This window comes from Dryas octopetala, chromosome 3 (assembly GCF_963921425.1).
Source record: "Dryas octopetala chromosome 3, drDryOcto1.1, whole genome shotgun sequence".
NCBI classification, from domain to species: Eukaryota; Viridiplantae; Streptophyta; class Magnoliopsida; order Rosales; family Rosaceae; genus Dryas; species Dryas octopetala.
In genome coordinates, this window is record NC_141368.1 from 1,675,131 (window position 1) to 1,702,494 (window position 27,364).

The window sequence follows — 27,364 nt, forward strand, 5'->3', positions numbered from 1 at the left end:
CTGTGCCGTCTCCCTTTGAATCACATGAAGAATGTCAAAACCATTAGAGAGATACCAAGAGCTAGGCCTAAAGGAGTCTTTACCAAGAATTCAGAGATACCCATTTGCCTGCAAAACGCTGAGCTTAATTCTCAGAAGAGTTTACAAAGAATTTCCCAAGAACCTCCAATCTCTCATCTTCCAAGATACCCTCACCGCCTTTCGCCTCCTTCCTGAGTATGTTTTCTCTCGTTTATCGGATTTTATAAATTTCGTTTGATCATGGTTTGTTATTTCTGCCCATTTCATAATTTTGATGAATACTACTAAACAAACAAAAAAGAAGAACATATTTCTGATATCTGGGTTGTTTCTGTTTTTTGAATTCTGGAACATTTTGTTTTCAAGATTGAAGCTCTAAACCCCAAAGTTTGGATGAAAGGTTAAGATTTTTTTACTTTAATTCGTTGAGAACTTCCATCATATTGAAATTCCTGTTTAATTTGGGTATAAGATAACCTGATGATGGTGATGAAACTTTATTTGGTATGAATTGGGTTAAAAATCTGTCAATTTTATACTTTCTGGGATTTCAAATGGGGTTTTTGAACTGCTTGTCACAGTTGAGATCTCTTTCTTGCCATGATTCTTATGATGGCTATTACAAAACTAGAATGCAGACCCGCAATGCTGTATTGGCAGCCCATCTCCTCCTTCAGAGCGTCGAGGCCACGTTGCCGAAGCAAAAGAAGAATTTGGCTGTTACAGAGTATAAGAATGCAATAGTTGCTCATAAGAGGCGAACTAAAGCCCGCCAAGAAGAAAAGGGTAGACATCATTTTACTGTATGCTTGCTCATACCTGACCATTTTTCCATGTTCCAAGTCAGGGATCATCTGAAATTTGCTAGATTGTTTAGGGCTGCAAGCAACCCATTTTAACTTTTTGTTTCCTTTCCAGGTTCTACCCAGCTGCCACAAGATGTTCTTGTTCACATATTCAGCTTCTTGGATATGCAATCTTTAGTCTCTGTTGGACTTGTCTGCTGGTAATCCCCTCTTCCCTTCAAATTCAATTTTGTTGTGATCCTAGTAAACTGCATTTAGTCTGTATTTACCTCTAATGCTTCTTGCTTGTTTTGATGAAGGTTGTGGAATTTAGCGGCAAGCGAAAACCATCTGTGGCAGATGCAATACACTACTTTCTTTGGGAATTCTTCTAATGATTTGGAGATTAAGGGGCGGCAAATTAGTAGAGTGGTTGAAGATGAAGGGAATACGCTATTTTGGAGAGAAGCCTTCAAAAGAGCCTACATAGGTATTTTATTAGATATATGCTTTTTCCGGATCTGTCTTAAAATGCACTGTCACTAGAAAATATATGTTGCACATAATCCTCCCAGAAGAATTAGGCTATAAGAATTCTCTTTATGTAGTAAATACACACACATATATGCACAGTGTTCAAGCGCATGTGTAATATAGATTATATTTCTGCTTCCTGTCAGATTTCAAATTCAAAGTCCTCAATTCTTACCATTGCAAAGTCTGCTTGGATTTCAGGGAATTCATTAGAGAAATTCAAATCCGGCAGGGGATACTGTAGATATTGCAACATGATTGTTTGGCTCGATAACATGAAATGTTCAAATGAACATAGTGGACTAAATTCTGAAAATCATCAAGTCAAGCCTATGTCACCTAGTCAGGTATTTTCTGTTGAGAGTAATGTGGAGCAATGTCCCACATCGGAAAACTAGAGTTTAACATATGTGCTTATAAGTCTTGGGCCTCTCCACTCATTGCCAATTGGTTTTGGGTTGGATGCTCTAATTCTATCATGGTATCAGAGCTTGGTTATTTGCGTGTAAGGCCAAACGGCCACACGTTCTCCCACGTCACCCAATACAATTTGTTCACGTGTAAGGCTCAAAATATCGTCACACGTGCGGGGGCGTGTTGAGAGTAATGTGGAACAATGTCCCACATCGGAAAACTAGAGCTTAACATATGTGCTTATAAGTCTTGGGCCTCTCCACCCATTGCCAATTGGTTTTGGGTTGGATGCTCTAATTCTATCATGGTATCAGAGCTTGGTTATCCGCGTGTAAGGCCCAACGGCCACACGTGCTCCCACGTCACCCAATACAATTTGTTCACGTGTAAGGCTCAAAATCTCGCCACACGTGCGGGGGCGTGTTGAGAGTAATGTGGAGCAATGTCCCACATCGGAAAACTAGAGTTTAACATATGTGCTTATAAGTCTTGGGCCTCTCCACTCATTGCCAATTGGTTTTGGGTTGGATGCTCTAATTCTATCATAGTATCAGAGCTTGGTTATTTGCGTGTAAGGCCAAACGGCCACACGTGCTCCCACGTCACCCAATATAATTTGTTCACGTGTAAGGCTCAAAATATCGCCACACGTGCGGGGGCGTGTTGAGAGTAATGTGGAGCAATGTCCCACATCGGAAAACTAAGGCTTAGGATATGTGCTTATAAGTCTTGGGCCTCTCCACCCATAGCCAATTAGTTTTGGGTTGGATGCTCTAATTCTATCATTTTCTATCTTAGTCTTTGTTCTAGTTTTTCCATTTTAGTTATTGTAATACTGGTAGGGGTTCGCTGAATGCTAAGCTGTCGTAACCTTCTCTACAGCCTGCAAGCATAACATAATAGCAGAAATCATTTTCAATTGGTTCAGTTAAAGTTAATTACCACGTCCATTCTCTAGGCATCGCATAAAGAGTAAACTGGCCTCTTCCTCTATCCTCACTGTGAAGTGTCGATAATATTGCCAAAATGAGACCTTTGTTTAAAGAATGAAAATATCTTCACTTCTATTGGTTTTCGTTTTCATCTTATCATGACTGTAACTCTTTGAATTTTCAAAACTGGTGAGCTTATATCTATCACATATTTTCATCTGTTTCAGGTGATTGAGTATCTGTTGGGTGATCTCACCTTAAAAAAAATGTATCTGTTGGATGATTTTTCACCATCTTCTTCAGACAGTGATAGTGATTCAGATGAAGGTTCAAATTCCAGGTTATGGGCCTATCCAAGCCCCTTAGGCAGAAGCCAGGAAAACCCTTTCGTTATTAATGTATAGTTCCGCTCAGTGGAGTAAAACTTTAGCACATCACCCAAATTGGATTTTTTTTTTTTTTAATCGTATAAAAAGAGAAAAATTAATAATATTCTTCATGTTCCACTATTTTTTTTTTTTGGTTATAAGTAAAGGCTTAAGGGGGATTCCAACTCTGGCTTTGGAGTATGAGTAAATGTTCCTAACCACTGAAGATACAAGCCCACATTATTATTGTGATTTGGCTCATTTGGGAGACATCGCGAGTTTATGGAATCAGCATCGTTGATTTGATCATAAAAAATATTCAATCCAATTCTTCAAATATGCATAGCTTCCTCAACTAAGATTAGCAATACATCAAACTTTTATTTTTTTATAAGTGAAAAGAACTTCGAAGTTCAGACCTAAACAAAATTTTCTTATTTTATTATATACAAAAACAGTCAAATTCAAAATTGACTTGGACAAGATTATGGCTGGCAAGTAATAAGAATTTCAATAATATAACATCAAATTTTCAAATCAAACAAAATTCTTTGTCGATAGGAAATCAAACTCAAATTCTTCATTAATGAACATACAATTTTAGAACACTTCTTTTTCGGACTACTTATTTATCAAACTTTAAAAGCGATGGATCCAATCTACCAATCCAAGTCGATATTATCTAAATTACGGTCTTAAGATCAATCCTTTTAGCAAAAAAAATCCAGGGATCCAGATAAATATATATAGAAAAGCATATATTCATTAAACTGTGTGCACCCAACCAGTTCTAAAACATAACGCAGAGAAATGTAATCTAATGGAAAAAAATTTCGACACCACGTTGCTCGTTGACTAAAAACACAGTACTTAACGTCAAGCCCAGTAAACACTTAACATTATCACGGTGTCTCTAATCCTTCTTCTTCTCTTTCAATGGACCCTTGGGGATTTGACTTAAAACCTTGGCATCAAACACTGCATACTGCTTCTTAATTTCAATCCATGCTTTCTCAGCATAGGCATCAATGTGGTCATCATATTTCTCATAAATAACCGGCAGGGTGTGCAGCAACACAAAACCTGTCATTCAAAATTAGAGACGATGTCATCGATAGATTCGAAAGTATCTTAAAGCTGAATGCTGACGGTAACAAAGTTAAGAACATAAAAGAAATCCTTACTTAAGTAGAACAAGGTCAGGAAGTTGAACCATTTCCCAATCACCGATACAACCCACAAGACGGCTATAACCTGATAACCAGAAGAGAAACACGTAATCAGTGAGCATAATCCCAAAACCTGCCTACACATACAGAACAACTACAAAGGAGAGATCAACTTACACCAAGAAATGTCTTCAAATCTTTTCCAGATGCAATATCCCGCAAAACATGAAATCCTTTGTTGAGTTCAATTCTTAGTGCAGAGGCAAGCTCAAGGACAGACTGCTCAGGAATTTGAACTTTTGGGATTTGTGGTGGAGACCTGATAACATAACATAATGAAGTCAATGACTCAATACCATATGATGTTAAACCAAAAAACTAAACATGCAAAAAATAGCATGAATACCCAACACCTTACTTGTTGATAAAGGTGGATGCATTCGACCACAGGAAAAAGACAGCCAGAGAAAGTATCAATAAATGGCACACCAGAGTGATTAAATGGTATTCAAGCAACTCAAAGAAAATCCATACAACACTGGCACCACCAAGCACGCTTGCAGATATTTTCTTGTTCTTCCATAGGAGGACATCAGCAGCTGCAATGACAGAGTGACATTAGATCATTATTAAAGGGATTTTCTTCCCAAGTTCCTTCTCTCAGGCATAGTTCAGAAATTGACAAATGGAAATCAACTCCAGAAATTATTGAAACGAGGTTTAAAATATTGTTCTTTTAAGGCGTAGTTAGAAACAAATCGCCATTTCCCAAATTCCAAATCAGGCATGTGCATGGTGCTACACAGGCATAAATGAATATTAAAAAAACACCGGGGCACGCACACACACTCGTGTGCACATAACACAACATAAGAAATATAGAATTACAGCATGCACATCATCAAAACAAGGAAACTACAGCTAACGGTAAAATCAAATTCAATTAACCGAACAGCCTTGAGTGACTCCGACCTTAAAAGCTACGCAATAAAATTGGAAGCGGATGACAAGCTAACAGCACAGTAACAAACCAAAAGAAAACAAGAAACACAGAAACAAACACATCCTATAGCCATATGAAAAATTCACCACGTATCAGAAATCAGGAGAACAACAAAGAAATATTGTCAATATCTGTTTCCTTAAATCATTTGGCAACATATACACAAATCAGAAAACACAAGCACGACTAACAGTAACTAGGATTTGAAATCAACAATCTGAATAATGCCCACCATTTCTTTCCAAACCCCTTATTATATTCAAATCATGATTGCATAACCATTAGGAATCTATGCACTAAAACTAAACGACGATCAGCTTGTTCATACGAAGATTAACATTCACATGAAAATTTTTCTTTTCTTTTTTAAAATTATATTGATTTAGCAAAGTGCTTATTCGATCAGATCCAAAAATTAAATTTCGAATTCAGTTTCATACATTTTCGAAACTTTTTCGATGAAGCAAATATAATAGACTGAATGCATGCAAAAATAAATGTAAATAATATGCATATATAAATGTGAAGAAACAGAGGGGGGAAATGGAATACAGTACGTTTGCCACCGCCCAAGACCTTGTGAACAGGTTGTTCTCTACCAAAGAGCCTGAAAATCTTCGATTTGACGGAATCGTGGGTAGACGGCTTGTCGTCGACAATCTTGGCTTCGACGGCATCATGCTTAGCCGGCTTGTTGTCGTCGGAGTCCGATGACGATGACGATGACGACGAGCTGCGGTGAGCGTGGATCTTTTCCATCAGTGAATCTGCTTTTTCCTCAAGCTCCGCCATGGAAATCCGCTCCGCTACAACCGATGGAATAGAAAGAGAGAGGGAGAGAGAGAGAAATGGAGAGAAATGTTGCACTTGCGCTTGAGCGTTAATATCAGAGTCTGGGGTTTAAAGAGCGAGAAGTGGGGAGATGATATCTCAGCCGTTTAATTGGTGATGGTGTGACCGAGGCTGAGGTTCGGATGCTACGAGCCGACTGGTTTGGGAAAATAACAGAAATCAAGGAAAGTTCCTTGGGCGTAGGCGTCTGGAGAAAAGAGTACGGGGCGGGAATATCTCGGGTTACGGTGCTTACGATGCTGTTTATATCACTGTGGATTAAATATTGAGATAATTATATTTACACCTTAAGATTTATCATCTTTTTACATATACTCTAAAATTTTAAAAATTATATATATATATTTCTTGAGGTTTTAAAATTATTGTATATAATCATCTACAAGAGAAAAAATAAATAAATAAAAAAAGAAAAAAAAAAAATATTTGTATTGAGGTTGAACCTTACACCTTGAGTAATTTTATTAGGCTATTTAACTTTTTAGCATGCATTTTTGTATAATTTCTCAGTATTTTTTGTCTCACTATAAGCAGTTATATACAACAGTTTTGAAATCTCAAGAGGTGTATGTGTAATTGTTAAAATCTCATGGAGTGTATGTAAAAATACTATAAACCTCAGGGAGTGTAAGTGTAATTAACTCATTGAACATTTAAACCTCTTGCCTTATTTCCTTTTAATTTTTCAAATTTATTTACTATTTTTCCAATTATAAATGAATTAAGATGGAATAAGATCTTCAGCGCCAACAAATTTTCCTTTAAAATTCAAAAATTTTAATTGGTTGTATTAAATCAATGCATGCTCCATTCAAAAATCTTAATTGAGAAGTACTTCAAATCATTCTAAAATTTGAAAAATGAACAACCAACCTACCATAATAAAGAGAAAAAATTGTAGGAAAAAGAGAAAATACACCTTAGATCTGAATAAGAAATGGATGAATAATGGCAAATAACCATAAAGTTTCATGAAAGGTAAATGAAGATGAGATGTCCCAACTAAATTACCATAATTATACCAAAAAAATCTAAATAACCATAATAGGCAAGAATATTAGATGTTTTACCTAAAACTTTTGTGGGTATTGGTAGTAGGATTGTTAGTTTCTTTTTTTGGCCATGTAGGATTGTTAGTTTCAATTTATGAGTATATGACGTAAAATAAAAATATTTTACCCTCTTTCATTAATTTGAGCTAACGTGAAGAACTTACGTTAAGTGTGTCCTAAACGTGTACTAAATTTTTTGAATAAAATTAGTAATTGGATATTTGTGTATATTTGGACCATTTGGTGCATATATTTTGGGGAAAAGAATAATGAATTAAAAAGCTGTTAGGCACCGGCTGTGAGCCTGTGACAATAAAAAGGCTCCATATCCAAGCAATGTTCCGGTGCTCCAGGAAAAAAATCATGATGGAGACCAACGGGACGTCACGTCAAACTTGATGCTGTTGGCATAACGGGATACGGCCATAAATAATATAAATATTAAAAAATTTGTTTGCAGGAAATGTTATTTGCACTCCGCTTCTCATTTCATATTTGGTGGACACGTAGAACTGTACAACCATCTGGGCCAGGAAGGAATTTGCTTGCTTGCCCAACAAACTTTTCTCAATTAAACACACTCGCCATGTTTAAATCATCTCAATTTTTTTATGTGATTTGTATTAAAAGATTAACAACGTTTTTCAATTCAATTCAATTCAATTCAATTACAAGGACAAGACCCAAAACTTATGCTATCTAATAGAAATTAGTCCTTTCAGAATCAATAGGCTACAACTGGGTAAAACAAACTATTCATTCCTATATATACAAATTTTTGTTTGATATAGCAATGGAATACCTATATATAAATACAAGAAGATTAGCATGCAGTTGAATTAATTACTGGTGCTTCAGTTTCAATCCCAAGTGCAAAAAAAATTGAAAATCATGCAACAATTCATCTACAGATTGTAACATAGATAGTTGCAAAGCTAGATGAAGAGGGATCAGAGTTGAATTACCGTGACATGGCAAAGAAATGATGAAGAATGCAAATGACTGGTAGGCCAAGCATATAATACTTGCTTTGAAACCACTGCAGGGCTTCTTGCTTTGAGAAGGAAAAGCGTTGAGGATGAGTTGGTTCCCTGTGAGTCATTTGTATTTTGGGGTAGGAGAAATGGACTGGATATCAGAATATCCTATAAATTGTAATTGTCAAGAGGATAACAGAACCTCATACAAGAATATGCCTTCTTGCCCCTGCAGCCTCCACTACTAGCTAAGCTAGTCCACTTGTTCATTTGGTTGCTACATTTTACCAAAAACCAAATTTCTTAATTTAGGGAAAAAAAAATTTTATGTTTTTAGAAGGATTTCAGTTTTATTTTTTTTGAAAATGGGCTACACTTTTTCTTTTCATTACTCCAAAATATGTTGACAACGAGTCTCAATGGCCCAAGCCCATTAAAGTAGTTGGGCTCTATGGCTTTGAGGAGCTTGTGCAAAATAGCATGCTAGGCCCATGGATTTACTGCTTTGCATTTTTGACTGGGCTTACAGATAATCTTCCTAGCCTATCAATAAAATTCAAAGTTCAATAGATGTTCTTGGCCCAGTATTTGCTATCCCACATTCCCACCAAAAGCTATTTATTTGCTTAATTTCTTGAATATTGGTATTTTATATCAACTGGTTAATAAGTAATGATCCAATGGTTATAAGCTCATGCAATTTGATAACGGGATCATCAAATCTTCAAGTTACATGGGTTTCACTGAATTTCATATGCTATTACAAGGTTGGTGATTCACAGACTAAACAAGTTTGTGAGTTGACATCACCAGCATTTTGGTTCCAAACATGAAGACCCCACCAGTAACAAAATTCATTGGGGAATAATTTGACCGGCCAACCCTTCATGAAATGTTTTACAGACAAAGAGCTAAACTCTCAAACCCAACTACCAAAGCCATAAGAAGTACAAAAAAAGTCATAGTAAGCTCTTGAGTGAAAAAGGAATTTAGATGGGGACTAGTTTGATCCACCTGAGATGACAACAAGAAAAATGAAGTGATGATGATGGGGTCCCCTCCTACTTTTAAATAAATAAAAAGCAAACACCAAAAAGAAAAATTAAAATTAAAAAACACAAAGAGGGTAATTTGGGGGTGCAGAATCTCACAAGTTAGGACAGTCTGCAGCATGATTAGAATAAGAATCTAATAAACTATATATGCGTCGTGTAATTATGTAAATGACAAAAAATGCTGTCACGGATTGATGTGATGATATATAATATATGATTAGTATGTACAGAATATTGTATATGATGTGTAGAGTCAGATTAAGCCCTTTTGCATGTTAAAGGGCAAGCAAAAACAAGATGAGAAAATAAACAAGAATTTAAAAACCAAGGCAAAGTCTGCTGTAACTTGTAAGTGGGTACTGCTGAAGGTCTGAAAACAGTGTCGTGCGTACAATAAACTAGGAAAAAATTAATGTTTGCTTATTGTTGAAGAGAGAATAAATTTGCATACCTAAAAGCTAACGGTTCAGAGAAAGACTGATTCACTGAAACTGTTTAGGACCACAGCTAGCATAAGCATCATTCATGAATTCCATACTTAAAAGCTAGAGTTTGAGGACCACTTTTAATAGGCAATTAAGAGGTAGCCTCTCAAGTCCTCATCATGCACGACAAATAATTTAGCTCTTAACGAATCTGTTTTAGGGTTGGCCTACTCTCTTATACAACAAGTCAAACTTTTATGTAACGGGTACATTAATATGCAATCACAGTGAGAAGCTTTTCTTCATGTGGCTAGAGAGAGTCTAATATTCATCCCATTAGTTTGAGGGTTTTGATAAATTTAGTGCAGAAGGAGCTTTCTGTGTATGAGTCTGCAGAATGCAGCCCATTCAAAAGAAGGGCCAAGAGTCCAAGATCACACAAACCCAAGTTTACAAGTCAAACCTTTTACTGCAAAGACAGAAGACTCACTTTGCTTCTACCATGAAAACTAAAGAACTCTTTAAAGCTCTGGAGGGTCCCTAGAGCAGAAGAAGCGTGCCCCAGCTGCACCAATGTCTTGCCTTGTAAAGAACCCAATTTTCTGACTTATCAGATCTTTTTAAAGGACTCCCCCCAAAAAAAAGTTAAAGCTCACTCCCTCTCTCTCTCTCTCTCTCTCTCTCTCATGTGTAACATTTGCTTTGCTATTCTCTTTTGTGGGAGGCTTTTCTTTTTGGCCTTTTCTCTTTCAATTTTTCTTTCTCTTTCTCTATTCTTTTTGGAAGTTTCTCTTCAGCATCCCCCTACGTCTTCTCTACTCCATAGCCATATCCATCTCTTAGATTGGGAACTACCCAATACTCATTTCACTATCACGCGCTCCTCCTTAAACATCCAAATGGACCAAAGCCTATAATGCCATGTTTATCAAAGACATAAAGATCATTTGACCAATGAACTTATAACTTTCAAAGCAAATGGTTCATTTTCTTCCATGAAATTTACTTTAAACCACAGAATTCAAAAACTATTCTGATCCACATTTAAGTTTTTCATCAAAGAAGGAAAAAAGAGAAGCACGTATACAAATGAACAATTATAATTTGACTTATGGAAATTAAATAGAGGAGGAAATTTTTGGTCCACTTGTGCGTATACGACACGTTGTGGTGGTTGCAAATTCTGCAATTCAAACTTCGAAGTCATGAGGGAGCGTAAGGGGACCGCGCGTGGGGCCCAAACAATTGAAAGAGAGTAAAGCTCTGGCATATATCACCAGAAATTCTGAAATTGCAAGAGGGTCTCTGTATTCATTTGTTATGTGTAGCCTAATTCATAGTCCTATAGAGTATCCCATTGCCTTAGGTGTGTGCGACTGTGCGAGTAATACTTTCACATGCCCACTGTTACTTACAACCACGTAATCAGTCATGTAGTTAAAAACAGCGAACCTACAAATACAAAAAGCATCTCTCTCTCTCTCTCTCTCTCTCTAAAGCAAAAGAAAAGCTTGTTGCCTGCCTCACTCTCTTTCTCTCTTTCCCCTAACACCACTTTCAATGCTGCAAACGCAACCATAAAACGAAGTGAAATTTTTAATAAAGCCCTCTTTATTTCACTCATATCCTCACGTTACCCCTCTCTTTCCCTCTCTCACTCTTCTGGTATAAAACCCATCAAAACCCTTTGCTCAAATAGCTAAGTGCTAACCCTCTCTCTCTCTCTCTCTCTCTCTCTCTCGCTGCATCATGGAAACTCTCTACTTTCTCAAGTTCTGGAAACCCAGTAGCTCCACCTTCACAGTTCCTAGTCCTTTAGTGGAAACACACAATGAGGTTGAAGAAGAAGAGGAGGATGACTCATTCTTCGACTTGGAGCTCAGTACTGTTCCAGATTTTGACAACAACAAAAACAACACCACCGAAAACAAGCCTTACCCAGATGACAAAACCACCCAAGAAAGCAACAGGCTTGTCGACACCAAACAAACAACACCAAAACCAAACAACTCCCCCAAACCAACCCTTTCTCTGTCTCCTTCTGATCCAATTTCCAAAAGAAAAATCCTCCCCATTGAACCCTTTTCCAAGCCACAGTCCCCCATTGCTCTCCTTAAATCAGCTCCAAAGTTTGGAGCTTTCATGTTCAAAAAACCCAAAGCAACAGCAACAAAGAAAACAGGACAAGAAGCAGAGTCCAACTCCAAGTCCAACATTTTGATGGAGAACCAGAAGCTGAAAAAGTATGATGGAGAAGCACCAAACCCTTCTAAGCTCACCAGAGAAAACAGTTCGAGAACAACCGGAAGCAGACTACAAAGCCAGAGCTCAGAAGACCCAAAAACAGAGCGATTCTCAAAGGATGTGTTGCAAAAGTACCTGAAGCTAATCAAACCTCTTTACCTGAAGGTTTCCAAAAAGTACAGTGAGAAGGGGAAGGCTTCTGGGGACTCACCAATGGCGTCTCCAGCATCGTCTCCATGCAAGCGGGTGGTGTCTATGTACTCGCCGAAGAAGGAGAAGCAGGGGAATATTCCGGCGGGAATTCGGGTGGTGTGTAAGCATCTGGGGAAGAGCAAATCGGCCACGTCAGCGATCCCTGTGGCGCCACCGGTGAACCGGAAAGACGATTCGCTGTTGCTGCATAATGATGGAATTCAGAGCGCCATTCTGCATTGCAAGAGATCATTCAATTCTTCTAGAGGTGCTAAAATTAAAAAATTATCTTAAATTTTGCTAAATTAGTTTTTTTTTTCTTGAATTTTGAAGCCTACTTTGGAGTTAAGTTCAAATATTAATTTGGGTTTTTTATTTTGATTTCAGATTCTTCTTCGTTATCACGATCGACCAGTGATTCTTCGTCATTGAACTCTTATTATAGTGGTATGAATCACTCTGCTTGTTAACCTATCTTTGAATTTTAACCTCCAATATTGCTTGATTAGTTGATTGTAACACACAAAAAAAAAATCACATTTATTTGGAATTTACTTGCAGATTCTTCTCTGTTACCACGGTTTTCAAGTGAATCCCATGATAAATCAGCAAGAAGCTCCATTGAGGAAGGCCATGGTGTTGAAATTTGAAGCTTTGCTTTGTGGATTTTGAGAGATAAAACGCGGGAAAACAGAGCTGGAGCCTGGAGGACTGTCTTTTTTTTTTTTGGTTGCTGTTACGATATGTGCTATTGTAAAAACAGAGGGAAGAAAAAAAAAGGAGAAGAAGAAGAAAGAATTTGAGATAGGGTAGGGTTGTCTTTGATATTTTAGCTTAGCCAATGATACCAGTGAATGCCGTTCACTTGTTGTTGTCTGTAAAGTGATGTGTCAATGTGTCATTATGAGAAATTGAAGAAACTCTGATTTGGGATCTTTTTTGTTTTGTGTATCTATCAGTGTGCCCTTTGTCTCTGCTCTCAAGCATTATGTTGCTTTTGAAATGTATAAGAAGTCTGATTATATCATCATCAAAGATTCAAAGCTATGTGACAATATTTTCTTTCTGCATTCACAGATTGATTTGACTCAACAAGTTTGCATCTTTAATTTTTCTTGGGGCTTCTGCTTTCCAGGAGAGAAAATGACAGGGCAAAAGCTTAGAGAAACTGGCTGTTTGGAAATCAATTTTGAGGGATTACTAAATAACTTCTGCTTCAGTCTTTTATGCCAATAGATTTTGTTTTACATAAATTTGTAACAGTGTTTATGAGAGGATTTAAATTCACTATCCGATATTCCGACCTACCTGGAGGGCATTCTTGCTTTTCATAAAGTACTTTTGAACGGTGAAAGAAGTATTTTATTTACTTTTGTTAAAAATTTGATTTTCTTCCAAAGTAAAAAAGCATTCATTTCATAGTAGCAGATGCTCTCTCCTAGTCTCTCTGCCCACCCATCCCATCAGCTGATGGTAGGTTGGAGATTCAATTCAATTTTGACTGCTTGTTGCAGCTGGGAACTGCCATAAAGTCATACATTTTTTTCCCTCTTCAAATTATACTGACCCCCATCAGTTTTGATATTATTACATGGGTCTCCTTCAAAATTTCTAATTTACACAAACTGCCCTTCCTTTTATACGAGTTTTTGATGCAGCCTAATTTTCCAATAAGGCATGCACTGCTACAGCACTGTATTTCCGACACATCATTATGATGACAAGAAATGCCAAGAACTCAAGAAGACCCCAAAAAACTTGTGGCCCCTGGGGCTTGGGGTTTTATCCCATTTCAGACACCAATGCAAACTTCACGGTGAGCCACATTTTGCAGAGCTGAGAAAGAAACCCTATTTTTCGATGAAAAAGACAAACAACATCACATTTCAGGCATCTCGGGGCACACCACCACTACTAGACAAGAAGCTAGAGACTAGGGAGCAATTGGGGTTCTAAGTTTCAACTTCACAATTAAGACCATCAGCAATTACTGTACGAATGAGTGTAGGCTAGCTTGCTTGAAATGGAAGGGAGATTTTGGCTTTTCTATGAACCTGGCTGAAATAATCTAGAAATTGAAAGTAGCTGGCCAATTTTGGTGAGCGGCAGCCCTGCTTTATCACATCAATTTTGGACCAAATATCTTTGGGTTAAGTTGTCTTTCAACTCACCAAACTTGTTCCACAAACATTGCGCTGTGTAATCGATTTCAATTTCCAAATAAACATTGAACATGTTACATACTTACATGCATGTGCAAAGGAGGATAAAAATCATATTGGCTTTAGAGCTAATTCATGTAGATAGTTAAAATTTAAGGATTGCTTGATAATCTATTTACTTTTTAACTAAGACGAGAATAGGCAAACCTAAGTATAGAAATGATCTATGAGAAATTCTTGTGTGGTTTTGTTTAGAAGACAATAGGAATAATAATTATATCGGATTTTAATTTAAGATTGATTATCAAGCTAGACGAAAACATAACACAACACAATTCTATTGTCAACCCCTTCCTTTAAGTCCCATTGACTCTTGGGATTGCTTAAGGGTGTTCATTTCTAGAGACAGGATGCGAGGAATGCTGTTTAGGATTAATTCATTGGGTGGACTTATAATTTTTCAACAATATATTGCTCCTAAATCAAAACAAAAATGAATTGATATAAGTTGAAACGAGGTTGACATTCACTGCACCAGTTGGAACAGTACAAGGACAACATTATAAGTGTTACACAAATTGTTTGATTAGATGAATGCAATGCACCACAAAGAAACACCACACAAACAAAGACCCGACACCATATTTTTCTCCGAGAACCATAGATTTGTTGTGTTTCCTCCACTGATATTGTGTCTGGTGGGTGGCAAGGTAAATGTAACAATCAGAATTTGTGTCAATTGCATCATGATTCATTCATATTATGGCACAGTAGAATATGCTACTAGTATATGGCATCATGTGAGCACATTTTCCAATGTTAGCTTTCTTTTTAGGGAAAAACAACAGTTTTAGGAAACATTAAGATTGGAATTAGAATTTTTTGCTGCTGTTCATTGGATCCGTCTCGACTCTCAATCATCGGCCAAGTTTTCGGGGACGTTTTAATTAATGAAAAAATTAAGTTGAATTCTCCAGCGTGTCAAAATTCTAACAAACTAATAAAAAAATTCTAGCATCACTATTGTGTTCTTGGGCTCATCAAGAAAATGGGCCCTCAAGACGAAGGATTAGGTATAATAGGCCTACTATGTCACAATATAATTGGGCTACGTCAATGCCCTTGCTATGTCTCTACCTTAGGCCCAATTCCTCAACAATATTTCAGAAGGACATCCCATTTTGAAGGGCCATTTCCGGTTTCCTCTCTGTTTTCTAGCTGAGGGTAAATCCAACCTTTCTGATATTTAAATATATTTCTTTTTCTTTTAATATTTAGGGCGGGAATTTCAATTTGACACATCTCAAACCTTTGTAAAGAAAAATATTACTAGACAACAGCTAGTGAGTTACCACTTACTAGTCAGCGTTAGATTGGAGAGCCAGTTAAGTGGGACATGATAATTGATTTTGGAGCATCAAACTAATGGAAAGAGTTTAATCAAATATGAAACATGCCTTAATTAGGGACTATAATATTGAAACAAGATGCCCCATGATACAAAGCTTGTACTGTTAAAGATGATGAAGAAAGCGAACAGAGAAAGCAAAGAATTTGAGAGAGAAAGTAAAGAAGGAAGAGGAAAGTGTTTTATGTATTTCAGTATATGTTCGTACAGTGACTAGTGCAGGACTTATATACACTGCATAATGAAAGGCATAACTGTTACTGTTATAACAAAGCTAACAGCTAAACTAATCAACTTGACAGCTCAGCAAACTAACTAACTGAACTAATTACAATTAATGCTAATTAATAACCACTTGTAATATAACCTCTATCACCCCATATATAGCTAATTACACATATAAAAGAAAATCAGGGGCAGAAATATATCCAAAAAATAAATAAATATTTAGAGTAATATGATCACTTGCACTTTATATTTTGGACCGACCGATCTGCAAGATTAATATCCATGGTGCAATGCATTTGAGCAGACTTGTTCTTCTTGATCAACTTCATCAAATGGATCTTCCCATCCAACTTAGAAGAGACAGTAATTGGTATGACACCCTTACTAATATCACTTCCTAATTCAGAGTTAGCAGGCAACCCGTTCGAACGCAGCTCCACTGAAGCATCCTCCTTCCGAGTCGATCGAGCCTTGGCACGTGCCTCGTCCACATTGGTCTGACCGATGATGTCCCCCTTGTACTTAAACACAACGATGCTGTCCTCGTACTTGAAGTGCCCAAAGTTGGTGTTCCTCACTCCAAACTCAACATCCATTTGGAAATCAAATGAAGGGTTTGTGGTGGAGCTACCAGCTTTAAAACCACTAAGCGAGGCCGATCGAACGCGGAACTTAGGGCTCTTGATGCGCATAACGGTGAGTGCAAACACCGTTATGACTACGACTTGGAACACAGCAAAAACAGAAACATATAATAAGCACTTCATGCGCTTCTTTTTACGGAGCTCATGATCATGTGCTTGCGGGGCTGATGCCGTTTGCTGATCGCTACGAATGTAGCCGTTTGATGGCACCAAAGGATAGGGTGATGTTGCTTCTTTCTCAGCTTCCATTTTTCTTAATTTCAACTTCTTCTTCTTCTTCTTCACAAAGTATTTTTTTTTTTTTTTTGTTGGGGTTTTTATTTGGGTGTGAAGGAGTAAATGCTAGGATGGTGGTGGAAATGGAGGTGGGTTTGAGCAATTATTTATAGATAATGGCATAATGTAGACATTTCAATTTGCAAGTTGTTGTGACTTGTGAGAATAAAGAGTGTATTTAGTTTGAAAATATGTTCTACCAGCAGGTCTGTTTTCTTGTGCTTTTCTTATTTCAAACGCGGACGGCGGCTTTGAATTTTGACTTCTCAAGACCTATTGTGATGCTGACTTGTCATTTTTTTATTAGTTGAAGCTGACTTGTCCATTACTGTTTTCTAGAAAAGTTATAATTGATGGTACTATATGTCCTATTTGTTTCTGGACTGAATAAATTATTTTCTTTATAAATTTTGGATTTGGTTTTTGTCTTTACACATACTATAATAAATTTGTTGAATTGTTGCAACAGGCCATGGTGTGTTAGCCTCCTTAAGTGACAGTTTCAAGCCTTTAATCACACCCATTAGCTACGCGGTAGGTTGGTAACACACGGTTATTACTTCTGGAAGTAGGAAAACTATTCATTTTATTAACAGAAATTAATTAAACGGCATGACGAATGGTTCATTTTGCCTTGCTCTAAGAGGCATAATTTACATATAAACAAAACAATTCATGGGCAGAAGCTCCTCTCCCTCCAATATAAGTCTTAAACATGATTGACGGCTTGGAATACTCATAATATATAATTAATTTGCATGGATTAATATCATTTATGTTTCCTTCTGGTTGAATTCCGAGAATATATCATCTCATCAAAAATCTTTCTAAAAATTATCGACCGTAATTGATGTATGTGGCTTTCACCGTGAGAGGCAGCTGATTAGGTAAATGCAGCCTTCAATTGGAAAAGGTTGGACCTTAATTAGGAAATGAGGGCTGGCAAAAAAGCCAAAATTGGGATACTTTTCTTTCCACGTTCAGCCGCGTATTTTCATGTGTACGGACAACACAAAGTCATAACGCATAAGGATATATGTCGTTTGACTCCTTCAAGGAAATAAATGATGTTATTTCGTGGCCAAAAAAAAAAAAGGACTCCTTCAAGGAAACTGGGTCGTTTTTGTCAAGTTCCAATTTATTATCATTTTCTGTCAAAATATCACGCAAAAACATGGGAGCTACTAGCTACGTACAGCATAAATGATAAGAAATACTTTATTTTTTTTAATGTTGGAAAGAAAAATACTTCTTTCTCAATTTTTACTACAATATGATATGGGATGAAAACTCACTCGGGAGTAGTGCTACTAGTATACTACTGATGTAAAATGAATTCCCCCGGTTTAGGTCAAAAAGAAAAACAAAGAACTCAAAGTCATGAATTTGAGCCTGAGTGGGTTAGAAGTTAGAACCCATCCATTTTTTGGAACTTTGGATCAGAAAAACATCGAACCAAAATGGTGGGAGAAGAACATGGTATATATCCAGCCCATTTGGGTATTGGGCTCAGAGTATCTGGCTCAAGTATTATTGAAATTTCTATAGAAAAAAGAAAAGAAGAAAAAAAGTGAAATAAACTCACCAATTCCCTCCAACGCGTTTGAAAGCGTCAGATATGGAGTGCTGAACTATATCAATACGGGTCGCTTGGCACATCTTCAAGGAAAGTGTTCGTCTTGACCAAGCCAACATTTATCATATAATACTATAAACTATTTGTGTATATATACACTAGAAGCTCATTTGAGCCTTCACTTCCCAGAATCATAATCCTCCACACCAATTCTTACAGAAATATTGAGCGTTCGGCTTAAAAAATTGAGAAGCATATATACAAGTGTCTCAGAGGCTCAGAGCATTAATTATTAATATGGCAGCGAGGAACCAAGAGGCTTACCCTTTTGCACCATACGCCAATGGGCAAGCCATGGCCAGAAGCGATGCAGAGTCCTCCACCGTTCGATCCCAGAAACAGAAACGCACTAAATGCCTGATTTATGTTGGCATTTTCATCATCTTCCAGATCATAGTCATAACCGTGGCTGCACTCACTGTAATGCGTATAAAAAGCCCAAAGTTTCGTATTCGCTCTGTCACAGTTGAAGGGCTCACGACCAACCCATCTCTGAATTTCAACTTCAATGCTGAAGTCACTGTCAAGAACCCCAATTTCGGCCGATACAAATACGAGCCGACCACCATCAGCTTTGTGTACATGGGCACCCAAGTCGGCAACGCTGTTGTTCCAAAGGAAACGGCCAGGACTCGAGCTACGAGAAAAGCTAATGTGACAGGGGTTGTGAGTACGGCCAGTTCGAACTTGGGGAGTGATTTAAGTTCAGGGAATGTGACGCTGAGCACCACATCCACGTTGAAGGGGAAGGTGTACTTGATGAACATGATCAAGAAGAACAAGTCTGCAAAGATGAACTGCACCATGACCCTTAATGTCAACGACAAGGTCGTGCGGGATATCGTATGCAAGTAGAAATATTCATATATATGAATCCACACACATACATGCATGCAATTTATATGCTTTGCTCATGACAAGGATAGCTGTCCAAGGGTTGAAAGCCAGTGGTTCGTGATCGATTTTGGGATGTATTACTTAGGTGCCTTTTTCTTTCGTTTGTGTGTCAGTACTCCGGTAGATATGTGATTTTGGTTTTGATACAGATGTATTTATTTATTTGTGTACGTGGTTTGTCACATAAATAAAGTATATGGTTGTATACAAATTTTTTGTGTTCAATTTATTTGGAATTTATGAATTGGGTTCGAATTTGAGGTGGGGAGGAGCTTTTGATTTTCTGAATATCAGGGGAAGGAAGGCAGAGCAGGAAAGCTTGGCCTCCATGGGAGGGAGAGAGAGCCAAAGCATAGGGTCAGGGGTTTTGGGAGGGTCAAACGGTGTCGTCTGCAGAAGCAAAGTCAAAGAAAAATCAAAAGTCTGCTACTTTTTTATCTGGACGCGTGGCAAACGTCAATAACCAGATTGAAGAATAGTCAAACCATTGTTCATATACGTGGCATTGTTTAAAAATTCAGAAAACTATGCCGGAAATAATTTTCAAATTAATGGGAAAAAAGAAAATCAAAGATGAAGCAGTCAAATCTAAGCCTTGATGAAACGTTAAGGTCGTGTAGAGTACAAGACCCGACTGTTCCCTTTTGGCCTTTTGTCTTCATGAAGCAATGCCTTTATGAAGATGCTTTGAGGTGATGAACAAGCAAGGTATGGCCAGCCATGACCCATAAGCCAGCTTGCTAGCTACTCTGACATAGCATGAACTTTTTTCAGTTGAAACTTGAAAGTGATCAAATTTTAACATGAAATTAAAAAGCATTCATCTGAGAAATGTTATCCTCCTAAAGCATGAGTGCAATTATAGGAAGGCTTATTTATAGAAACAACGAATTAAAGTGTATATTCTCCCTTACGGCCTTACCAAATCTAGATAATTAGATGAAGGAAAAAAATGACAGTTATCCATACACAGAACATTTTTACGAATAAATGAGTGAATTGGCATATATTAAGAGTTTGCTTTTTTTTTTTTCAAAGACAGAAAAATATATATCATATATGATGAATGATAATTGTATTCACTTTCAATCATTTTCGTAACCAATATGATAAAAGATGTAAATTCAAGTTATATAGAAAACTTTAGCAAAATATAAGTATAAATTTGTTTAAACTAAGATTGTAAAGATTACCTATAAGTAAAATTAGGCATAACCTATATGTAGGGAATTTAATTTGCGGGTGACAAAACAAAGTTATCCACATGGATGCCATATGGGTTTGGTGACAAAGTACCTTATAGTTGGGGCCATGTACAATGCTTGATTTGATTTCTTCCACTCTGGATCTATTCTTAAAAGTAAATTATTCATGAGTGTAGGCCCAGAAGGCCCAATAGTGTGCTGGTGACCCCTCCATTAATTGGTTTTCTTTTACAATAGCCGAAGAAATCCAGATGTGTAAATTTGGTTTAATCAGAACCTAGAAATATCAAATTCACGCAACTTTTTCGCAATCATTATTATCTTTAGAGTAAATTATACAATAGCACTTCAATTATACCATTTTTTTTTTAAGCCAGTACTCCAACTTTAAAAAATTGCACAAACATTTCTTAACTTATATTTCGTGTCAATTTCATACATCTGGTACATTTTCCGTTAAAATTGATGTTATATGTTGAGGTGGCATACATGAATCCCACCATTAAGCATTGACCTTAGGTCTGCCATCGGATCGGTGATCGAACTGAGAGCTCCCAACCGATAATCTACCGAGGCCAGTCGGAATCACCAAACTGCCAATCACAGTTGATTTGAAGGTGGTCGGTTTTTGACTGTGTCAGAGGCAGTCAGAGTCGATGGGGGAGGCGACTGAAGGGGAGTCTCGATCGGGTGGTGGTGATGGGGGAAGTTTGGGGGGGCCTCAGGTGGTGGTGCTCTCGGCGGTGGAGATCGCAGATTCGCAGGTGGTGCCTGACTGCCTGGTGGTGCTCGGTAAGAGAGACCTGAAAGGCTGAGAGTGAAAGAGATGTAGAAACATAAGGGTTTAAGGGAGATGAGAGAGATGCATAGACTAGAGAGAAAAATGTATGAAAAATGTATGAATGAGACTTAATTGAGAGAGATGCAAATAGAGACACAAAGAAGAAGAAGATGAAGAAGAAGATGTCGGTCGATCAGTTCGATCAGAATGCCAGTGCTAGAAACCAGAACTAGATTCGATACCGACTGAGGTCAGTAGATAGGAAATCCAACTGTCAATCGTACGTCCACCGAAAACCACGAATACTAACAAACTGAAGTTGGTCGATATTGTCGATATGCGGTTCAAAATGCCAGCCCTAATTGACATGGCTTTTAAAAATAGGCACATAGATAAAACCAAGGAGGAAAATTTCGTTTTTTGGAGAGGGCGAAATTTTATCACAATACCATATAATTTTCGTTTTGATTTCGAAATATTTCGCCGAAAACCTTAAAATTTCGGCGAAATTTTCGCTGGGTGGGATTTCTGGGTTTTGGGGAGGCTGAGGCCGTGGAGGAGGGAGGAAGAAAAGAGAGACTGGATTTTGGCAGCAGGGGCGACATGAGGGTGGGCTGGGATTGAGATGCCGAGAGAGAGAGAGAACCACGGGGGATGGACTAATTGAGATAAGTGAAAGAAAGGAGATGAAGAAAAAAAGAAGAAGGCTAAAACAGAAAGCGAGAAAGGAGAAGAAGAAGAAAAAAAAAAAAAAAGAGGCTGAAAGAGAAAGCTAGATTCGCCAGAAAGAAGAAGGAGAAGAAGAAGAAGAAAGAAAGAGAGAGGGAGGATAGAGAAGACAGAGAAGAGAGAGAATGAGTGTGTCATGCCATCATGGGGTAAGGGGTAGGTAGGCGTGAATTGATGATGATTTATGTATTGCAACATGCCAACATTTAGGTAAGAGAATTAGATCACTAAACTGTGTATATATATTTAGTTGCTTACCAGCAGCAAAGCAACCACGATGGGTTTTTTTTGGAAAGTAATTACCATTAAAATTAGAAGCATTCATGTATGGACGGGTGATTAACTTCTAATACATTTTTGGTAGAGAGTGTGTGGTCCCAATTAATTGAAGTGTACTGTCCATGTGTGATTTTTTCAAAAAAAAAAAAAAAAGACATATTTTTTGTAATAATAAAAATTAGAAATCTCAAAATTATCAAATTTTTGGCTTACAAGCTTAGGTACAAAAGTAACAAAACAGTTGGTTTTGTTTATTATTTTTTTTTTTTAATGTTTAAACGACTGGGCAAAATCAAAGTAGTAAAATAAAAAAGACAGAATTTGATACATTATTTTTGACAATTCAGTCTATATCATCTTATATTATATGAAACCTATTATATAATTTAATTTTTTGAATATTTTTTTATTAATGTAGTAGATAATATGTTAAATAAACATATAATAAAGTTTCATTCAAAATTTCCGTATTTTAATAGTAATTTTTGTCGTTTTTGTCTAATTTTGTCGAAATCGAAATTTTAATCGAAATTTCCATGAAAATTTCCGTCGAAATTTCTATCGAAAATTTCCTCGAAACCGAAATTTTACTCCTTGGATAAAACATAATAAAAAAGACTAATAAAGCCTTTAAAATAAAATAAAATAAATAATTATAAAAAAATCTCAACAGCCCCCCACCCAACGGACCCACTCCACCAGCTTTCTTTTTCTTTTTCCTTCTTTTTCCTTCTTCTCTTCTGCAACACCCAACGGACCCCACTACTTTTCTTCCTCTTCTTCTGCAACACCTCACCCCGTATAGTTTCCATTGGCTGCGATTAGAGGTTCTGGAGCCTCCGCGATGCCGCCATTTTCAGTCCGATCTGGATTGGCTTGTGCAAAATCTGATATGGACCCTTTCTGGTGTTGAATATGTGTTTGTTTCGTTCGATCTATTTTTGGGATCACCGACACCCATTGTTAAAAGAGAGAGAGAGAGAGAGAGAGAGAGAGAGAGAGAGAGAGAGAGAGAGAGAGAGAAAAGATCTGACCGGCGAGGAGATGTTGCCGGAAAAAAGACTCACCAATAAAGATGGGAAGGGGGGTTGTTGATGACTGGAGAGGGCGGAGGGGTTGATGGGGTTGGGGCTGCGGGGATGTAGGGAATATGAGAGTTTTTTTTGTCTTTTTTAATTTGTTATTGTATTTCATTTTTAAAGGTTTTATTAGTTTTTTTTTTTTTTTTTGTGGAATGTTAGCAACTTAGCATTTTGCGGGCATGTATATGTAACATGTCATTGTCATCAACAGATAACCGCCGCATTGATAATGAAAAACATAATGGAGATATGAAGTGAACACAAATTAAAAGTTGAAAAATATTTTGGCAATTTTTTAAAATTAAGGTACTGACTTCAGAAAAATGATATAATTGAAGTACTATTGTGTAATTTAGTCTTATCTTTGTCACCGTACAAATTTTGAATAGAAAAGTTTATCTCTTCCTTTATCTTATAGTATATGCATAATGCATGTTGATATGTCTCAAAAGACAGGCTAAGATTGTAATGAAATGAATTTAGCCCTCAAGAATATGAACTTTTGCGCCACATTCATAAGCATCGCTGTCAGTGGGCCTTTTGATATTACATGTTATATCTTTCATATTCAACCGGTGGCCAATATTATATTTTCTCTTAGTTAATTGTAAGCTTTAGTATCAACGTCAAGCTTCAATTTGCAACTTTGTTATTCGAATTTTAGATTGCAATACTTATCCAAAACGTGGCACTATCAATCACAGTACTTAATTTTCAGTTACATAAAATACAAAGAATTTTAGTTGCCGGAGGATTGGAGGAGCAAACAAAAATATTGCAGCGCAGGTACTCAATTAATTAATTAAAAATGTGAGGGAAGAGTTGCGTAAAATTATTTGAAAAATTATTCAAAAATTTATAGATTAGAATTGACTGAATACTTCCTAGATTGTAAGCATCTTCCCTGTAAAGTCACTGAAATTTCTGGACCTAATAAATTGAGCAAATTCTCTCCAAAAAGAAAAAGAAAAAAACTGCAGGAAATTAAACAACCAAGATTTGAAGGCTTGAAGCAATTGAAGAAGGTAATGAATATATAAGGATCTCGTTGCAAGCAAATATAGTACACTTCAGAAAGTCAAACCAATATTGTAAACTGTAAAGCACACAATACAAAGTTACAAACTGAAACTACAAAGAATTAATATGCAAAAAAAGATGAAAAGAGAAATTAAACTACTACAGAATACAGATAGACTTCAACTGTCCCTCCATGGAAAATTAAAAATACAAATTAATAGTCGAGTTCAACAACAACCAAACTGCAAACCCAGAAAAATGAAACCAAAACAAAAAAAAAAACAAAAAAAGAATAAAGATTAATAATAATTTGGTCACTTGCAAGACTCAATGCGGACCGTTTTGGCCTTGGTATCAAGACGTATGGTGCAGTTCATGTTGGCGGACTTTTTCTTCTTGATAATGTTCAAGAGATGAACCTTCCCGTCCAACTTGGCGGAGGCGGTCAACGTGACGCTTCCGGCGCTGAGATCGGTACCCAACTGAGAATTGCTGGGCACCTTGTTGGAGTCCAAGGACACCGTGACATTGAATTTCTTGGTCTTCTTAGACTTGGCTTTGTCCTTAACTATGGTGCCCTCTCCGACCTCGGTGCCTTTGTACGACAAAACTGCCTTGCTGGCATCGAACTTGTAGTGGCCGAAGTTGCTGTTCTTGACGGTGACAAGAGCAGTGAGTGAACCTTTCAAGGTAGAGTTTGCAGTTAGAGAGGAGACTGAAACCGACTCTAAACGGACTTTGGGGGTTTTGACACGCATCACTAGCACTACAAACAGGACTATGATTACGGTTTGGGCTATGATCCCGGCAGCTATGCATGCCAAGCACCTGGTTCGCTTCCTACGGCCCACATCGGTGGTCATGCTTGATTGATCTCTAAGGCTTCTTTGTTTTCAGGGTCAGGTTGAGGTTGGTAATTAAGGAAGGGCTTTGAGTGCTTTAGTTTCAATGTGGTATATGGATGGTGTGGTAGTGCAAGAAGGGAAAGTGTGTTTATATATGTAAGGGTTTGTGGTTTTTTGCTATAATTTTCGAATAGTGGCCCTACACACTAATGCTAGTTGTTATACCTTTCCAGCTCATGTGAAATTGTGAATTGGCTTAATATGTTTAGCCGTTAGGTTTGGAATAAGATGATGACTTTATAACACAAATTACAATTATAGGAGTTTCTTAATTGAAAGTTGGTATATAAGTGGAAATTTTATGTTGAGAGCATAATATCAATCTCTATGAAATCGAATCTAAACTTTTGAGTAGATTGGTTTTTATAATTATGAATATATGTTTGACTCAGTTAAAGTTACAATATATCTAGTAGCATAAGATACTTATATTGCCAAACTATTTGGTAAAAAAATATTACCCAATACAAAGTAAGTTAATTATATGAGTAGAATCAAAATGAGGGTTTTATCTATTAATACAAGGATTAGGGTTTTTCTTAGTGAGTTATGGGCTGAGTTAGGATGCAAAATTATAGTAATGACCTAACCTTAATCCTATGGGCCAACTAAGCCAAATGACAGACTGTGTTGAGGTACATATTATATATAAAGTTAATTAAGTAATGAGTTGAGGTTGGGAGAGAGGATCAGAGAATTAAATGATGAGTTTGAACAAATTTCAATCACATATAGAATATTTCACGCAGAAGGCATGATATAGGGGAAACAAATGCGAGGACGAAATTGAGTGGCACAAGTTTGAAATCTATTCGCAGTTTGTGGGAAAGACAAGCTTCCCGTGATATAGGGGAAGCAGAGAGATCCCCAACTCATTTTACACGTAATTCAGGATTTGCTTGCCATGCATCCAGATAGGATCATAGAAAGACTTAATTGGGTGGCTCTCATACGACGTCATAAACTGTCATGAAATTCCAAACTCGATGGTTAATCAAAAGTCATTTTATCAATTTTACGTACCCATCTTATTGAGATAAATATGTGTTTGATATAAACTATCAAAGCGAGTTACAAATATGAATTAAAGTCTTTATTGGGTATTAATTATTAAATCCTACCATCGATGCAAGCAACTGAGTTGTCCTTTATGTCCAAAATCCATCATAATCGTCAACAAGGTCATACTTAATGAAGGGAACTTAGATAGTTGAGTATCACTTGCCAGTGTTAGATAATTAAAGGCTAAACAATTATATAAAATTGGAATTGCCTATGAATATATGATGAAGCAATATATTTAAAGAATATATATCAACATATTGTAGATCATAATCATATATATATATATATATATGCTTTGTATGTACAAAACCTAGCTAGTTGTTAATTTGTTATTTTCATTCATTAATATTATGTCACTGTGATGATTTAATTGGGCATTTGGGTGACTGGTCTTCTACGGCGGCTATAATTAATTTGGCCCTACCATCATCAACGTAATATTCGATGCTAGCTTCATGACATTAATCAAGTATCAGTACTGGACAGTTATCATTTAAAAATGAATCAGGTTGACATTTTTCCACAATAGAATACGACCATGGGGTCTTTGTTTCTTGAGATCCAAGACGTACGTGTATATACATGCTGATTAAACTTTTGCAATAACGAAAAAAGAGATCCAAAACGTGTATGTGACTGGTATTAAATTATGATCATAAATATCATAATTGTTGATGTGGTGTAATTTTCACTTCCATTTTTCTGGTCTTTAATTTGCTTGTTTCAGATTTTGAAGGCGATCTAGTTTCAAAATTGTAGAGAGGAGGAAGCCAGTAAAATTATCATATCTTATTATCATACTGAAAGTTCAGTTGGTTGCTAACAATTGGCCTACAACTCTACAAGGTCAAGTTTCAGGTCAACTATACATTGAATCAATGGTGGATAGCATGCGATCCCGTCCACAGACAAATGCAGTTTATACAAAAAAAATATATATATATTCATAATTATTATTGCAACGGTTGGAAAATAAAATGAATGAATCTAATTCATGGGAAATTTATGTTATTTTTGTTCTCTT

At 36.8% G+C, this 27,364-nt stretch overlaps 6 protein-coding genes across 6 annotated transcripts; 3 read left to right on the plus strand and 3 right to left on the minus strand.

Moving 5' to 3' along the window:
- Window positions 1-3,205, plus strand: LOC147289326 (F-box family protein). Its single transcript, XM_086238095.1, has 6 exons — window positions 1-216; window positions 653-807; window positions 940-1,027; window positions 1,127-1,296; window positions 1,542-1,687; window positions 2,914-3,205. The coding sequence occupies exons 1-6, from the start codon at window positions 32-34 to the stop codon at window positions 3,088-3,090; spliced, it is 921 nt and encodes a 306-aa protein (XP_086094221.1). The 5' UTR covers window positions 1-31; the 3' UTR covers window positions 3,091-3,205.
- A 341-nt stretch (window positions 3,206-3,546) lies between these two features.
- Window positions 3,547-6,107, minus strand: LOC147289327 (reticulon-like protein B5). The gene is made up of 5 exons (XM_086235059.1): window positions 5,784-6,107; window positions 4,642-4,822; window positions 4,401-4,542; window positions 4,239-4,308; window positions 3,547-4,137 (listed from the first exon to the last, which is right to left on the minus strand). Exons 1-5 carry the CDS (start codon window positions 6,016-6,018, stop codon window positions 3,968-3,970), a joined length of 798 nt encoding a protein of 265 aa, XP_086091185.1. The 5' UTR covers window positions 6,019-6,107; the 3' UTR covers window positions 3,547-3,967.
- A 4,807-nt stretch (window positions 6,108-10,914) lies between these two features.
- MAKR5 (membrane-associated kinase regulator) lies at window positions 10,915-12,956 on the plus strand. The gene is made up of 3 exons (XM_086237056.1): window positions 10,915-12,291; window positions 12,411-12,470; window positions 12,585-12,956. Exons 1-3 carry the CDS (start codon window positions 11,337-11,339, stop codon window positions 12,671-12,673), a joined length of 1,104 nt encoding a protein of 367 aa, XP_086093182.1. The 5' UTR covers window positions 10,915-11,336; the 3' UTR covers window positions 12,674-12,956.
- Window positions 12,957-15,931: 2,975 nt separating this feature from the next.
- On the minus strand, window positions 15,932-16,822 carry LOC147289329 (late embryogenesis abundant protein At1g64065-like). The gene has a single exon (XM_086238480.1). The coding sequence runs from the start codon at window positions 16,712-16,714 to the stop codon at window positions 16,055-16,057; it is 660 nt and encodes a 219-aa protein (XP_086094606.1). The 5' UTR covers window positions 16,715-16,822; the 3' UTR covers window positions 15,932-16,054.
- A 1,756-nt stretch (window positions 16,823-18,578) lies between these two features.
- LOC147289330 (late embryogenesis abundant protein At1g64065-like) lies at window positions 18,579-19,485 on the plus strand. The gene has a single exon (XM_086237849.1). The coding sequence runs from the start codon at window positions 18,615-18,617 to the stop codon at window positions 19,230-19,232; it is 618 nt and encodes a 205-aa protein (XP_086093975.1). The 5' UTR covers window positions 18,579-18,614; the 3' UTR covers window positions 19,233-19,485.
- A 4,879-nt stretch (window positions 19,486-24,364) lies between these two features.
- LOC147289331 (uncharacterized) lies at window positions 24,365-25,347 on the minus strand. The gene has a single exon (XM_086238097.1). The coding sequence runs from the start codon at window positions 25,231-25,233 to the stop codon at window positions 24,685-24,687; it is 549 nt and encodes a 182-aa protein (XP_086094223.1). The 5' UTR covers window positions 25,234-25,347; the 3' UTR covers window positions 24,365-24,684.
- Window positions 25,348-27,364: the final 2,017 nt, after the last annotated feature.

What these genes read in the sequence shown, in the direction of transcription:
- LOC147289326 (XM_086238095.1), top strand. Translation starts at nt 32, where the DNA reads ATGTCAAAACCATTAGAGAGATACCAAGAGCTAGGCCTAAAGGAGTCT. An exon ending in GCCTTTCGCCTCCTTCCTGA is followed by an intron (nt 217 to 652) that starts GTATGTTTTCTC and finishes TTACAAAACTAG; the next exon opens with AATGCAGACCCGCAATGCTG. An exon ending in AGCCTATGTCACCTAGTCAG is followed by an intron (nt 1,688 to 2,913) that starts GTATTTTCTGTT and finishes CATCTGTTTCAG; the next exon opens with GTGATTGAGTATCTGTTGGG.
- LOC147289327 (XM_086235059.1), bottom strand. Translation starts at nt 6,018, where the DNA reads ATGGCGGAGCTTGAGGAAAAAGCAGATTCACTGATGGAAAAGATCCAC. An exon ending in GGTCTTGGGCGGTGGCAAAC is followed by an intron (nt 4,823 to 5,783) that starts GTACTGTATTCC and finishes CTGTCATTGCAG; the next exon opens with CTGCTGATGTCCTCCTATGG. An exon ending in GCATCCACCTTTATCAACAA is followed by an intron (nt 4,543 to 4,641) that starts GTAAGGTGTTGG and finishes TTATGTTATCAG; the next exon opens with GTCTCCACCACAAATCCCAA.
- MAKR5 (XM_086237056.1), top strand. Translation starts at nt 11,337, where the DNA reads ATGGAAACTCTCTACTTTCTCAAGTTCTGGAAACCCAGTAGCTCCACC. An exon ending in ATCATTCAATTCTTCTAGAG is followed by an intron (nt 12,292 to 12,410) that starts GTGCTAAAATTA and finishes TTTTGATTTCAG; the next exon opens with ATTCTTCTTCGTTATCACGA. An exon ending in ATTGAACTCTTATTATAGTG is followed by an intron (nt 12,471 to 12,584) that starts GTATGAATCACT and finishes ATTTACTTGCAG; the next exon opens with ATTCTTCTCTGTTACCACGG.
- LOC147289329 (XM_086238480.1), bottom strand. Translation starts at nt 16,714, where the DNA reads ATGGAAGCTGAGAAAGAAGCAACATCACCCTATCCTTTGGTGCCATCA.
- LOC147289330 (XM_086237849.1), top strand. Translation starts at nt 18,615, where the DNA reads ATGGCAGCGAGGAACCAAGAGGCTTACCCTTTTGCACCATACGCCAAT.
- LOC147289331 (XM_086238097.1), bottom strand. Translation starts at nt 25,233, where the DNA reads ATGACCACCGATGTGGGCCGTAGGAAGCGAACCAGGTGCTTGGCATGC.